The 15137-nt window shown below is 47.1% G+C and overlaps 1 protein-coding gene across 11 annotated transcripts in view; it reads left to right on the plus strand.

Moving 5' to 3' along the window:
* LOC310691780 (leukocyte immunoglobulin-like receptor subfamily A member 1) overlaps positions 1 to 15137 on the plus strand; it is a 50414-nt gene that overhangs the window by 19801 nt on the left and 15476 nt on the right. For 6 of the 11 annotated variants that reach the window (XM_083471808.1, XM_083471815.1, XM_083471813.1 and 3 more), the window contains one exon: positions 133 to 423. The exons of 2 other annotated variants lie outside the window; for them this stretch is intronic. In XM_083471808.1, the coding sequence (XP_083327934.1) occupies positions 133 to 423 (291 nt within the window). Of the gene's footprint in view, positions 1 to 132; positions 424 to 5714; positions 6975 to 8200; positions 8386 to 13179; positions 13471 to 15137 lie in introns of those variants that run through there. 3 more of the 11 variants (XR_014518563.1, XM_083471816.1, XM_083471810.1) reach the window with 3 other exon arrangements.

The raw sequence follows: 15137 nt of genomic DNA on the forward strand, positions 1-15137 counted from the left end.
ACACTCTGAGTTGCACGTGGTTTTCTATATTCCACAATAGCCTGCAAATCTTTCCCATTTTACAAAGCCAGACTATTGTGTAAGATCAAAGGATTAAGCATCCCTCTTTTTCTCTTTCTCCCCCTGGATAAGCTTCTCCCAAACCTTCCATCTCAGTGAGCCCAGGAGAGGTGATTGCTCTGGAAGGAAACGCCAGCATCCACTGTAAGACCGAAAAACAGCAAGAAGCAGAGTTTACTCTACACATAAAAAATTCTTCAAATACTTATGAAAGCAAGAAGATGGGATCAGGAGAAGTTCTATTTCCCATTATCAATGCCAAAGAATCAGACGGGGGCATCTATCACTGTCGCTATTGCTTAAAGCTCGAGAACACTCAAGCATGCTCAAACTACAGTGATGAAGTACACATCAAAGTAACGGGTAAGATCCTGTCTTAATCCTTGTATGCATCTTTTGCAAATTGCACCAATACAGGTTTTAATTTGCTGCAATTGTAAATGAAATTGGAAACATGTGCTGGCTCCACCAAGCCCCAAAGGTTCTTCATGTGGCTTTTATTGACCTTAAGCAGGCATTTGATCGAATCTCTAGAAAGCAGCTATGGACAAAACTGGCTGCTACAAAGATCGATCGTCGTCTCCTTCATCTGATTATCAGCCTCCATACAAACACCTTTCTGAGAATCAGGCTAGACAATAAAGGCCTAGTCTCCAACCCCGTTACCACCACTAGAGGGGTAAGACAGGGTTGTCTACTGGCCCCAGCATTGTTTAATTTTTACATTAACTCACTGGTGACTCACATGGCCAATGATGCTTTCCACCCCCCCAAATTAGCAGGCCAATGTCTGAATGTTCTTCTGTATGCGGATGACGCCGCACTTCTTGCCAGATCCCCTATTGGACTGAAGAGAATGTTGCAAGCTCTACATGAATACTGTGATCAGCATGAGCTCCAACCCAACTATGCTAAGACCAAGATCATGGTCTTCTCTGCCCGACCGAGACTCCATCGATGGTCGATGAACGGGATCCCCCTAGAGCAGGTTAACTGCTTTAAATATCTGGGACAAGTAATACGGTCAAATAGGTCTTTTCTGGCCCATAGAGACTATATAACAACTAATGCATCTAAAACAGCCATCCAGATTAGATCTCTATATGCTAAGAATCAGGCTCAATCAGTGAAGATTGCTTTGAGACTCTTTCAAATGAAAGTCCTCCCCCTTCTTTTGGTGGGCATCTCTTTAGGCTCCCGTAGGGATTTTTTGAAACTGGATTCTATCCAAACGCGATTCCTTAGAACCATTCTTAGGATTCCCCCCTCGGTAGCGGGTGCGGTTATGAGATTAGAGGTCGGCTGGCAAGCTCTACAGTATGTGGCTTTGAAGACGAAGCTCTGGCTATGGCTCAAGCTTTGTTTTAAACCAGTGGGTATTGCCCCCTTGATATTGAGGGACGATTTCCAATCATTGTGGGAAAGGGAGGTCATTAACGAGGTTCAATCCTGCGGATTGTCTCACCTTTACTTTGAGTCTATGACGTACAATCAAGCTAGAGCTGTGATCTCCCGGAGACTGAGTGACATTGCCAGACAAGAGGACATAGCCCAGGTAAAACCAGGGATGTTCCTAGGGGACCAGATTTATCGGACCATACCAGCCCCCTACCTTGCAGAAATCCACTATGTGGAATACCACAGACTTCTTACAGCAGCTAGATTAAATGTCCTTGACTCTGCGATATTGTGGGGAAGGTACAGGGGAGTACCATACGCCCAGAGAACCTGTCATTGTGCCATGGGTGTGGTTGAGTCCACCAAACACATTCTCTTGACTTGCCCTTCTTATGCAGAGCTTAGACAAAATTTTATAGACCCGCTTCTATGTCAATTTAGCTTCCTACCCGGAGAAAACCAGGTTTTACACTTGCTGAATAATTTCACCAGAGCTATACCTTCCTTGGTGGCCAAATTTCTTTTTTTAGCTTTTAAGCGTCGCAAGACTATAATTGACTGTATTGATATGGGGCTATCTGTTTAGCCCATTTTAGTGTTGGCTAAGTTCTAAAATCTTCCTGGATGTTTTAACTGTGTATTGACAAATGTACTTTTTTCTGACTGACGGTCGAATAAAAGGTTGACGATGATGATGTGCTGGCTCCACCATTCCTTAGTTTTAAAAGGAGGTATCTCTTCACGTCACAGTTGGGTATCATTTCAACATTTGTAAATGATGGATTCCCTGACTTCTACAGCATCCTGCCTCTCTGTCTCCTGGCCCCGCACCTCTCCAACTCCCTCTTCTGCCTCTAATTCTGAACTGCCCTCTACCCCAGACTCTTCCTGCTCACTAAACCCTGTCACCTGGGTATGACCCTGTGTATGACACAATGCCGGCACCACCATGAAGTTATTCCACCATTTAAATCCCTTTATTCTAAGATTATTCAGGCTTGTTCCATGTTTTTGTTGTTTACTGCTTGTGGTGTCTTTTTGTTGTTGATTTGCATGTAAACCAGCAATACACTATTGCTGCTATTTTCTTTGGGGTTGATTCCAATAATTCATTTTGCAATCTTTCCTCACCCCACTTCACCCCACTGTCTCATCATTAATCTTCAATCTTAGGGGGTTGGGGGTCAATCTATGGGAAGCTTTATTATCCAGCTTCCTCTTAGTAATAATAATAATAATAATAATAATAATAATAATAATAATAATAATTTATTATTTATACCCCGCCCATCTGGCTGGGTTTCCCCAGCCACTCTGGGCGGCTTCCAAAAGAATATTAAAATACTATGATACATCAAACATTAAAAGCTTCCCTAAACAGGGCTGCCTTCAGATGTCTTCTAAAAGTCTGGTAGTTGTTGTTCTCTCTGACATCTGGTGGGAGGGCGTTCCACAGGGAGGGCGCCACTAACCGAGAAGGTCCTCTGCCTGGTTCCCTGTAACTTGGCTTCTCGCAGGGAGGGAACCGCCAGAAGGCCCTCGGTGCTGGACCTCAGTGTCCGGGTAGAACGATGGAGGTGGAGACGCTCCTTCAGGCATACTGGACCGAGGCCGTTTAGGGCTTTAAAGGTCAGCACCAACACTTTGAATTGTGCTCGGAAACGTACTGGGAGCCAATGTAGGTCTTTCAAGACCGGTGTTATATGGTCTCGGCGGCCGTTCCCAGTGACTGCATGGTTGGTTCAGTTCTGCCCCACCCTCAAAACAGCCCATTTTAGGAAACTTCTCTGGCAAAAGTTTTGCTTCCACAACATTTTCCATGGTTGCAGAGGAGGCCAGTGAACAGGGATGTCTGTTCGATCCAAACCCATCCATGAGATCAAGGATTAGGCTAGCAGTCTTAGTTGTGCAAAATAGGAATGCATGTCTTGCATATATTATACAGTGGTACCTCTGGTTACGAACTTAATTTGTTCGGGAGGTCTGTTCTTAACCTGAAACTGTTCTTAACCTGAGCTACCTCTTTACCTAATAGGGCCTCCCACTGCCACCGCGCCGCTCCCGCTTGATTTCTGTTCTCATTCTGAGGTAAAGTTCTTAACCCGAGGTACTACCTCCAGGTTAGCGGAGTCTGTAAGCCAAAGTGTTTGTAACCCGAGGTGTTTGTAACCCGAGGTACCACTGTATATGATTTGCCTAACTCTTACTGCATTTTTTTTGTCAAATTTCCATCAGAACATGGCACGTGTGCTGTTGATCCTTTTTTTACAATACGTATTATATGCTGTATGGGACTTCCTTTGTTGATATAGTCCCTTTTAAGGCTATCTTGTGGGTTGTATGGGAGGTTGTTAGAAATTCTGGAATGTTGAGCTCAAATGCAGATGTTCCTCATTAAGGTCTCAAGGCCAGTGTTGAATGCTAATCAAAGACCTGTGATAGGAACAGGTGTTGATTCCTTTGGGATGGAGGGGGTGAGCACCATAATTAGCACTCTCTTAAATCTGGGTTGGGGCTGGTATGAGGGAGCTTTCATCCTGAAGTGATGATCAGTGCCTGTTCGGACCTTAGATTGTCTTATGCCTTCCTGCTCAACCTGCTACGATTTGCATGTTTTGTGTCAGCCAGCTAGATAAGATAGTTTTCTTATTTTCTTGGCTTCTGAGCAGTCCTAAATTGTGTAATCATGTGAAGTTTTTGCTTTTAATAAAGCCTTGTTTTTAAAAATAAAGGTTTTTTTATGAGAACTGACTTTGGTTCAAGTTACTGAACCTCCCAGCTGACCCCCAGGCAGTGCTGAACCTGGCCTTCTGCTCTCTTCAGCCAGGACCACCCAACCAATCCATTGGTCAATGAAATTCCAAGCCCACATTATGGACCAGTAATTCTGAATGGAACACCCAGCAAACGACCAATCGTAAACTGACCACTTTTGGATGCTCCTGCAGTGACATAAAAAACTGAAACGCAACATGTGTACCTGCCATCTTCTTAGCAACAGGGAGCAACTGTGACAGTGGAACTTTGAGTTGGTCCACTGCTTGCAGACTTAGTATGCTTTGTATCATCTCTGGTTCTAGTCAGAAGTAAAAGGCAAGTGGAGTAGATTACAGTGTTTCCCAAACTTTTTTGGGCAACGGCACACCTGTTTACTGAAAAAAAATCTCACGGCACACCACCATTAAAGCCCCGCCCCATGACGTCAGCGCGCAGCGTCACGCCGGGAGGGTGTAACTTTCAATTTTTTTCCCTCCCCCTTGCCGGGGAACCTCCAAGTGGGGTGTGAAGCGAGCGTACCTCAAGACCGAAACGCCTAATTCCTAGGGGGAAAGCATAACTGGGCGTTAACTGATCGCAAACCCTGTCCTAGCCCATTAACATAGGAAATTAACATATAATCCGTTCCTTCCCCCTCTCGTCTGCCGAGTTGGTCCCTGCCCCTCGCCGCCGGGTCCGCTCTCGCGCACATAGCCCGGCGAGAGGGCGCCTTGCCTGTGCGCGCGCCAGCGCGCTCTGTACCCCCTCCCTCCCCCTTTTCGGCCCAGCGCGCCGCCTTGCCTGTTCGTGCGCCGCGCGTGTGAGGCGAGCGGGAAGGCCGCGTAGCCCCCCATGCAGGAGACCCAGGAGAGCCCGGCGGCCGCCGAGACCCCCGCCGCTCTGCCCGCCCAGGACGAGGGGCCCGGAGGAGGAGGAGGAGGAGAGCCCGGCGGCGGTAGCGGAGGAGAAAGAGGCGGCGGCGGCAGCAGCAGCGGCGACTCGGAGGCCGAGCTGCCGGACGGGCCTTCCGCGGAGGAGCCTGAGGGGAAGAAGGAGCCGGAGCCCGAAAAAGGCGGTGGCGAGGAGAAGGAGGAGGCGGAGGAGAAGCCGCGAAGCAGCAGCGGCGAGGAAGAGGAGGCCGCTGGTGAGCGTCGGGAGCAGCCGCAACCGTCTTCGCCTCCGGCCGCTGGGCCGCCTTCGCCGCCTCAGGAGCCGCCCGAGGTTGCCGCTGTAGCCGCCGCGGCACACCAGGCAACATCTCCCGGCACACTACTGTGCCGCGGAACACCGGTTGGGAAACACTGGATTAGAAGACTGCTTCCATTGGCAGGTAGATCCAGCAGGCTGTTCTTATGTTCTTAGAAATCAGAAGTAAGTCCCACTGAACTCAGTGGGGCTAAGTATGCTGAGGGCCACAGCCTTGAGACCATCTCCCTCCCCACCCTGCCTTCATCACAACCAACAATTGAGTAGTAACTCTTCTCTGTCTCACTCTGCAGCAAACACTTCTACATCCATGGAGATCAACATCCGCCTGGGAGTTGCTGGCTTGGTCCTGCTTTCCTTGGTGCTGATCGTGGCTGAGTTCATGTGCAGCAGGCAAGGCTGAGAAGCTCTGACTCCACTCAGTTCCACAAGTCAAGACCCTTCCTTGAGGCATCCGAGACAAGCAAAGCCACAGGAATCCCATAGAGACTGGTTTCATTTCTTGTTCATCTGAAGGCCAAATTTCTATTCTGTGATATCACCAAGGAATCTTTTCGGAAGGGGCTGGGGTGGGGTGAGAATACTGGAGGCTTCTGTTTCTGTGATTTTTTTGAGCTTTTTAAAAAAGTTTGGACAGGGCCGTCTTAAGCATATCCGGCACCGTGGTGCAAAGATCCTTGCAGCAGCACCCCCGCCCCTGTTTCCCAGAGTTGTCAACTCCCTTTTTTTAGGGAGGGAAGACCAGCAACAGCGGAGGGAGCCTCTTGGGACGGGACGCGCTGCCGGTGATGCACCCAGCTTTGCGGGGCTGAAGGAGGAGGGCAATGGTTGGGGGGGGCAGCTTCTCCATCAGGGAAGAGGCGGAGGCTGGATGAGGCCCCTCCCAGCTCAGCTGGCTGCTTCGTGCTGCGGTGGCCACGGCAGGCGGAGGCTCCGGGTGCAGCGCTTGCATCGTGGAGGCGGGCGAGGGCAGCGAGCGGGCCGGGGGAGCCAGCCCTGTGGAGATCTGTGGTGCCTGATGCCCAGCTTGAAGATGAAGACGGCTAGCAGGAGGGGTGCTGCGCGTTCCTGCAACTCAACCCGTTAGGCGAGCGAGCTGGCCTGCACCGAGCGAGCGAGGGTTTGTGCACTGCTCCCGCTTCCCTTTTCACCTTCTGGCACTCCGCAGAATCCGGCACCTGCAGGCTAAAAGGGGAAAAACCGAGCCAACGCTCAGCAGGAGCATTACATGCACCCTCGCTCACTCAGCGTGCTCGTTCGGTGTTCCCCGGACTCTCGCCTGGCACCCTCCAAAACTTGGCGCCCCGGCACCCCACACCATTAGCATCTATGGGTAAGACGGCCCGGAGTTTGGAAGACTTAACTTACTCTTCAGCTAAGCCCTTCTCAGAAAAAAAACCCCATTGAAATAACTAAGCAAATCATGTGTATTAACTCTGTAACTTATGATTTTATTCCTTATCTGGATGTTTTGCTTTGTTTTTTTATTACCTCTTATAGTAACCGTATCAAATGAAAAGCAATAAAAAGCATACCGGTCCATCTAAAACCAATGTGACTGTGAGTTAGGTAATTGCTTTTCTGTTCCTTTGAACTGTGATTGGGCAGGAGTAGCAAACTCCACGATGCCCATCCTCAGTGAGAAAGCAGCTCCTGAAATCCAGTGGGGGAAATGAGAGGATTTTCAGGGTATGGGATCAGAAGACTGTTGTGCAGAGCCAGCATGGAAGAATGCTAGTGCATATCTCCTGAAGGAAATGAAATATCCATAGTTTAATTGGCAAAGGCAGGGGACAAGTTATTTTTTTGTCATAAACAGTTTTTGTGTAGCTGGTGTATGTGACCATGTGGAAGGGTGTACAAGGGGAAGGAGTGCCCTTCCAGACGCTCTAGCGTGCCCTGGGAGACTTGCTACACTTGCTGCCAGAATGGCAAAAACTAGTGAAGAAAGAAAAAAGGGGATAGAAATTCCTCTGCTGTCCTGAATTTTGGGATGTAACCCCCCCCACCCCAATTTTTTAATCCATTCTAGAAATTGTGGGTGGGAAATACAAGTGAATCTGTGGGTTACTACAAGGTTATTTTAACAAAATGCAAACCATGCCCCCCTAGTAAGAAGCACGGGCAACAGACAAATATCTCACATTGTTGGAGAAGTGCTCAGATCCAGGCATGGCTTCCTCACGCCTTTCACAAGGACCAACCAACCACCGTTTCAATACAGTCTGTTCGGATGAGCTCCTCTAAGCAGGGGCAATAAAAAGATAGGAGGAGAAACCTGCGAGGTGAAGGAACAAATCTGTCTTTAAACATTTCACACCCAACTGAGATCAGATTGATGAATGGGCCAAATACTGTATTTGGGGGCTGGTCCTTCCTCTACTGTGGGGAGCCAACATAACTGCAGTCCCAATGCCTCTGTGGAGCTTGAATTTACAACTCACGATGTATCTGTGAGTCTATACAGAGGGACATACCACCAGGTCTCCTAATTGTTCCTTAAACGTGCTTTTTTGACCAAGAGGGTCCAAAGTGACAGCATAGGCACAATACCTTTAGGGAGGAGGCAGTAAGTGACCAGAGCTTGAATTTGCCATGATGTACAACTGGGCATACTAGATTTCTTTTGCCCCAACAATACTACTGAGATGCTCTCTCTCTGAGAACTAGAAAAATTAAAAATAGGAATTGTGTTCCACGCCAAACACTCAGCCCTTCACTTCCTCTGGTTTTGCAACCATTAGATAGATGCAAACTAATAAGGGATGTGGTTGATCAGGCAGCCATGGGAACGGAAGAAGGACAACAGCATTGGCCCATCAGAGAGGAGTCATTTCTTCTGTGGAAGAGCTGCATCACAGAACATTGCTGGGTTTCAGCGGCAACAGCCTCCAGCTGAGATCTTCACTCGGGAGACAGCAGAATTAGGAGCAAACGGAAGAAACTGCTGGCTACAGAAGCCACGCCATGAAATTCCCTTCCAGCATCCTCTTTCTAGGTTGGTCTCACTCCTTGGAGGGCGGTGGGGTCAGAGTGTTTGCAAGAGCAGGCCTGGGAGATTGGAGGCCCGGCTTCCATTTCTGTTGCTCAGATATCTGGACTCTAAATGGATCCTCTCCTTTCCAGGGTGTTGGCTGACCAGGCAGTGGCAGATCTCCAGAGGTGAGTGTCAGTCAGCCGTGAGAATGGTGATAAAAAATAGGGGGTGAGAAGAATGGGAACTAAATGCCGTAGACTCCTCCAACCAGGACTACTTTTCTCATGGTAGACTTTATCTGTCTCATATTCAAGGCTTTTTTCCAGTCGGAACTCAGTTCCGGCATCTTTTAGGTGGGGGCAGTTGCCATTATCAGAGAACAAGGGAGGCTGTCATGGTGATTTCCGGCACCTCTTTTTCTAGAAAAGTTGAACTGCCCTTATTTACGGTATTTGTCTCTAGACAACCTGTCAAGGAAACCGTTCTCCCAGTTATCCACTTCAGTTTATTTCTCTTGGGTGCAAGGGCTGTTTAGACACAGGGATCCTTAGTCCTGCCCCTCCCACTGTAAACATCACTAGATACTAAGGGAGAACCTTCTCTTTCATTGCCTCCCGGGTGCATGAATCGCAACTGGCGCTGTCCTGCCTGTCTCCTGTGTCTTGGCTTAGGCAGGAGAGTGAGCAACCGAGTGACATAAAGGACCTTAGGTTCTGGACTCTTCCACTTCCTCTCCACCCTGTCCTCCTCCAATGTCAACAGGGAAGGGGAAGTTAAAGAGCCCTCCCCCTCTCTCTGCTATCTCAGAAGTGAGTCATTGGTTGAAGTCTATATTGTTGGCCCTACAGCTGTTGCTCAGTTCAAAATATGATTCCTACTTCTTTAGAAAAGAGTGATCTTTAGATGGTGATGAGGAATATGTGAAAATATAGATATATGTCAATTGGAAAATGTTACTGATTAATATACGTACCACACTTTTGTGGATTTTAGTACCCTGATACAAGTCTACTACAAGTCTCCCATCTCACTCCTGTTATCTTTCTTTCCCAGGACAGCTTTATCGGAAGCCTTCCATCTCAGTGATACCAAGTCCTCGGGTCATCCTAGGTGAAAAATTCTATATCCGCTGTGAGAATAAACTTAACTCAGAAGCAACTTTCTACCTTGTCAAGGAAGGAAGTTTAGCAGCTGTGGATTCTAAGACTGCTTCATATTATACAGATTTCCCCCTTTCTAATGCCAAACATGTAGAACCCAATGGCGGGGTCTACAAGTGCAAATATTGCTTTACGGAAAATACATGCTCAGAATTCAGCAATAACGTTTATGTCAACATAACAGGTGAGAATTTTGTTCTATTCTTAGACCTATTCATGTGCAGGGCATCAGTTACATTGAAAGCAAAGCAGTTTCTCGTTTTAATCCCTAACCCTAATGTCCCCACTCCTTCAGGCAACAATCACATGCTACATGTGGTTGTCTGCAGAGAATCCAGTGTGGACACACATGTAAGGACTCTGCGTGATTGTGACTGGTTCCATATGTCTAGGTGGGAACATATCTGCAGACAACCCCATGGAGCACATGGGTGTTGCATAAAGACAGGAGGGGGCCATCCTGTGTCGCCATTTGAGGCAAAATGGGAATGTGCCACTCCTTGCACGCCCCCCACTGTGTCCCCCCACTTCCATTCCTGCCAGAATGCACCCTCCCTTCTTGCCAAATGCGACAAGAGTCAGGCCATTGCACATGGCATTGCCACTCATCTTCTCTGTCCCAGGTGAGCAGATATTCCAAGAGAAGGAGAAAGGTTTCCTATTTTTTAGAGTGATACAGTTGCAGATGTTCCACCTTCCGCATATCAGCTCTCTCTCTTTCGCAGGGCAGCTTTATCGAAAGCCTTCCATCTCTGTGAGTCCCAGTCCTCTCGTCATCCCAGGGACACAATTCTTCATCCACTGTAGAAATGAATACAGTGAACAAGCAACTTTCTATTTCTCCAAGGAAGGGACTCCGGGGCATTTGTTTTCTAGGACTGACTCATTTAGTACTGTATTTCGCATTCCTAATGCCAAGGAAACAGATGGAGGGATCTACTGGTGTTCATATTGCTTCATTCAAGACCAAGTTAAAAAATGCTCAGATTCCAGTGACAGAGTTCACGTCAACATAACAGGTGATGGCTCAGCTCCGTCTTGGTGTGCCAGTTTCACAAATGATACTAAAGTGCAGGTCGAATTTATTGCATCTTCAACCAGAAGGAAAAGATGCATCTTCTCTCTCATTCTCTTTCTATATTACATTCCTAGAAGATTGTAGTTCTGCCTTCTGCTGAATATTGGAGTTGCACCAGCCCTTAAACATCCCTCTTCTTCTCTTTCCCATTCAGAACAATTCTATCCCAAACCTTCCATCTCAGTCAGTTCACATGAAATAATTGCCCTGGGGGGGAATGCAACCATCCGCTGTAAGAGTGAAGAGAACCCAATAGCAGAAATCACTCTGCTGAGAGAAGATTCTTGGGGTAACCGTGAGATCAAGAAGATGGAACCAGGCAGTATTTTATTTCCCATTCTCAATGCTAAACGAACTGATGGAGGGATCTACTTTTGTACCTATTGCTTCCAATCAGACTTGGACTTCAATCAGCGATGTTCAAACTACAGTGACAGAGTATACATCAACATCACAGGTGAGATTCTGTCTTGGGTCGCATCCACACCAAAGACTCTTATACCACTTTAGCAGTCATGGCTTCCTCCATGTAGTTTGGGAACTGTAGTTTAATTGAAAGAAATTCCTTCCAGTAGCACCTTAAAGACCAACTAAGTTAGTTCTTGGTATGAGCTTTCGTGTGCAAGCACACTTCTTCAGATACCTCTGTACCTGTGCAAGTTTCTTGGTGAGGTTGATGGACTTCCATTTCATGCGGCTCAATGTGGTGCCTTCCATAGTTCCAGTTACAGATAGGTAGCCGTGTTGGTCTGCCATAGTCAAAATAAAAAAATTCCTTCCAGTAGCACCTTAAAGACCAACTAAGTTAGTTCTTGGTATGAGCTTTCGTATGAGTATCTTGGTATGAACTAACTTGGTAAGTTAGTTCTTGGTATGAGTATCTGAAGAAGTGTGCATGCACACGAAAGCTCATACCAAGAACTAACTTAGTTGGTCTTTAAGGTGCTACTGGAAGGAATTTTTTTATTTTGACTATGGCAGACCAACACGGCTACCTATCTGTAACTTTAATTGAAAGGTTAAAGTCTCTGTCAGAGAGTCCATTGCCAGTGTGATGAAGCAGTTGATGGTTCTGGATGACATTGAACCACACTCTTTGTCAACTAACTTACCTCACATGGTTGTTGTGAGGACAAAATGAGGTAAAGAACCATTCTGCTGGCTTGAGTGTCTTGGGATGTAATTGAAAAACGATTAATTAGCTAATTACACACACACACACACACAGAGAGAGAGAGAGAGAGAGAGAGAGATTTTTGGGAATATAAAGGTTTATATACCATTTTAAGTTTTGAAAAGCAGAGGCATTCAGTTGCATAGGCAATAATCCAGGTTAACAGATTTTTGTTAGGGTCGTAATCAGTGCTTTTTTCCGGGGGGGGGGCACAGGGGTACACATACCCCTAAACAATTTGTGAATCTAAGTTTGCCCTCGTTGGGGGGCAGTATTTCAATATGAGTAGGAAAATGAGAGTACCCCTAGGCATTTTTAAAGAAAAAAGCACTGGCTGTAAGGCATTATTTTGGAAACTGCAGATTAGGTAGTCTCTGATAAATGAAATTTCTCCCCCTCTGCCTTTGCTTCATTCCATCACCCGAACATGAGGGAGAAATTGTTCAACCTTTTGGCTGATTATATGGCATTGTCGCATATTGGCTCAGGCTTCTGGTGAAGACCTTTGGAAATGGGGGTGTGGAGGTATACAGATGAGATGAAGATCATTTCAAATTATCACGTCCTGCTTACTGGTCGTAATCCAAAGAGACTGCATCCAGAAGTGGGGGGGGGGGACTGCTGTTGTGTTATTCTGTGGTACTTGTGGTACATAGTTTGCCACAATGATGTGGTAGAGCAGGGAAAGGGAACTTTTGGCCCTCCAGATGTGATTCTGCTGCAACTCCCACCATGCCTGACCATTGGGCATGCTGGCTAAGACACACAGGAACATCTGGATGGCTACATGTCCCCTGTCTCCGTGGTAGACCATCTGCTTTGCATGCAGAAGATTCCAGCTTCAATCATCAGCATCTCTAGGTAGGGCAGGGAGAGATCCATGCTTGCAATGCTGCCACTCAGTGCAGCAGACAACACCAAGATAGATGAACCAATGGTTTGACTCAGTATAAGGCAGATTTCCTTATGCGCTCTGCATTATTCATTCCCCAGCTACTGGTTTTGATGGGGCAGGGATAATATTCAGGGAACTAGCATATGTTTCAGCCTCCCTTCCTGCCCTCTACTTCAGAGATTGTGGTTCACGTTGCCCATACTTTAAACATGTCTTTGCACCATTAAGGGGTAGAAAGATGGGAGGAGAGAGATGAAGCTGAAATAATTTGGAAGATAAAGTATTTGGATGCTACTCTCTTTGCACAGTGTGCCTGCACAGTATATCCAATACATGTCTATTGTAGGTGATTTTGTGCATAGCAAACAGGTCTTTTGATCTGATGCAAATTAGCAGGATGCATTAAATGCACCACAAGCAACATGTCTTAGTCCTTTCTTGGCTGTTTTTATCTTTTATTTTTCCTAACACTAGATCCCTGGCTTTCTAAACCTTCCATCATTCTGACACCAACACAGCAGATTTCTACTGGGATGAATGTGAGCATTGAGTGTCAGGGGGCAGAGAGTTATCTGACCTTCTCCTTGTTCAAATCAAACAACCTGATAGCATCACAAAAGGCAGAAGAAAACAGAATTGCAACCAAGTTCTTTTTCTCTGAAGTGAGGTTGGAGGATGGAGGGAGCTACACCTGCCGATATCACCGCATAGGATTCCCCTTTCGTTGGTCAGAGTCAAGTGATCCCATGGAACTGGTTGTGACAGGTGAGGAGCTTCCATAGGTCTTTCTCCCACCTTTCTCCTAACTCTCACTCTCTGTGCATGAGCTCTAGAGATTATGGCTGTCGAAGCCAAATACCAGCCTAGGCGACCTTGAGCCACATTACAAGGAATGGAGGAACTGGGTGTTTGGGTTTACGTCAGCAACGGGTTACTAGAGGCAAGATCAGAAATGAAGATGATTGCATCCAAGGTGAGGTCCATGGGAGATGGAGGTACATGGAGATAGCAGGAAGCCCATCTCAATATTCACTTAAAGGTAAAGGTAAAGGGACCCCTGACCATTAGGCCCAGTCATGACCGACTCTGGGGTTGCGGCGCTCATCTCACTTTACAGGCCGAGGGAGCCGGCGTACAGCTTCTGGGTCATGTGGCCAGCATGACTAAGCCGCTTCTGGCGAACCAGAGCAGCGCACGGAAACACCGTTTACCTTCCCGCTGGAGCGGTACCTATTTATCTACTTGCACTTTGTCGTGCTTTCGAACTGCTAGGTTGGCAGGAGCAGGGACCGAGCAATGGGAGCTCACCCCATCACGGGGATTCGAACCACTGACCTTCTGATCGGCAAGTCCTAGGCTCTGTGGTTTCAACCACAGCGCCACCCGCGTCCATTACTTGGGGCATATATGGGAATGTGATATGGTTTTCTGTACTTGTGTCATGTAATCATTGGCTGGAAGGATATGCATGGTCCTGGAAATAAATGAGATCCAGCAATGAGATCCATATCTCTGTATGTCTAGGGAATGAAGGGACTGATACCATTTGACTGAAAGATGTTTGAACTATAAAGATGTGGAAAAGTACATTCTTGAATAAGACAGATGAGAGGTAGGGTGCTGGAGTGGTAACTTGTAGAACTTAAGGAGGAAGCTGAAACGTCAGGTGGATGACCTTTTCATAGACATAGGGCAGTATGAAAGAACTGCTTCCCCACAGAATCCAGGGCCAGCCCTACTGTTAGGCAGAGTAAATCAGCTGCCCTGCCTGAGACAGAAGATGCAGTGGAAGAGAAGTGTTAGAGGACAGAGTTGGGTGCCATACCACCTCCCACAGTGCAAGCTCTGCACAACCTAGAGAAGCTGCTGAGTTTTAGTACATGGAGAGGGAGGGAGGAATGGCACCCCCTTGTCCCTCACCTCAGGCAGAAAAATAGCTTGGGCTGGCCCTGCATCCTGTTGGAAAATACATGTGATTTAATCAACCATCTTGCTGGGACCAGACACGTGGATCATTCCAACTTCAAAACTGGTGCTCTCCTTTCTGGCATGGCAGCAGTTACCCCACCCAATTTGCCGTGCTCACGGGATTGCTTCATCTGCACATATATTCCCAGTGTAAAGGAAAGTGTGTGTGTGTGTGTGTGTGTGTGAGAGAGAGAGAGAGAGAGAGAGAGAGAGAGAGAGAGAGAGGGATGGATGGATGGATGGATGGATGGATGGATGGATGGATGGATGGATGCATGGATGGATGGCATACACACCATTTAAAGCACATGACTCATTCAAAAGAATCCAGAGAACTGTGGTTTGATAAAAATGCTGGGAATTGTAAGTCTGTAAGGAGTAGCTTCTGTGAAAACCAAGCCCTTCCTAGGATTATTGATGGGAAAGCATGGTGCTTTAAAAGTTCTTTAGCTTTCTGGTGTGTG

This window comes from Podarcis liolepis, assembly GCF_965112155.1.
Source record: "Podarcis liolepis genome assembly, chromosome: 13".
Taxonomy (NCBI): domain Eukaryota; kingdom Metazoa; phylum Chordata; class Lepidosauria; order Squamata; family Lacertidae; genus Podarcis; species Podarcis liolepis.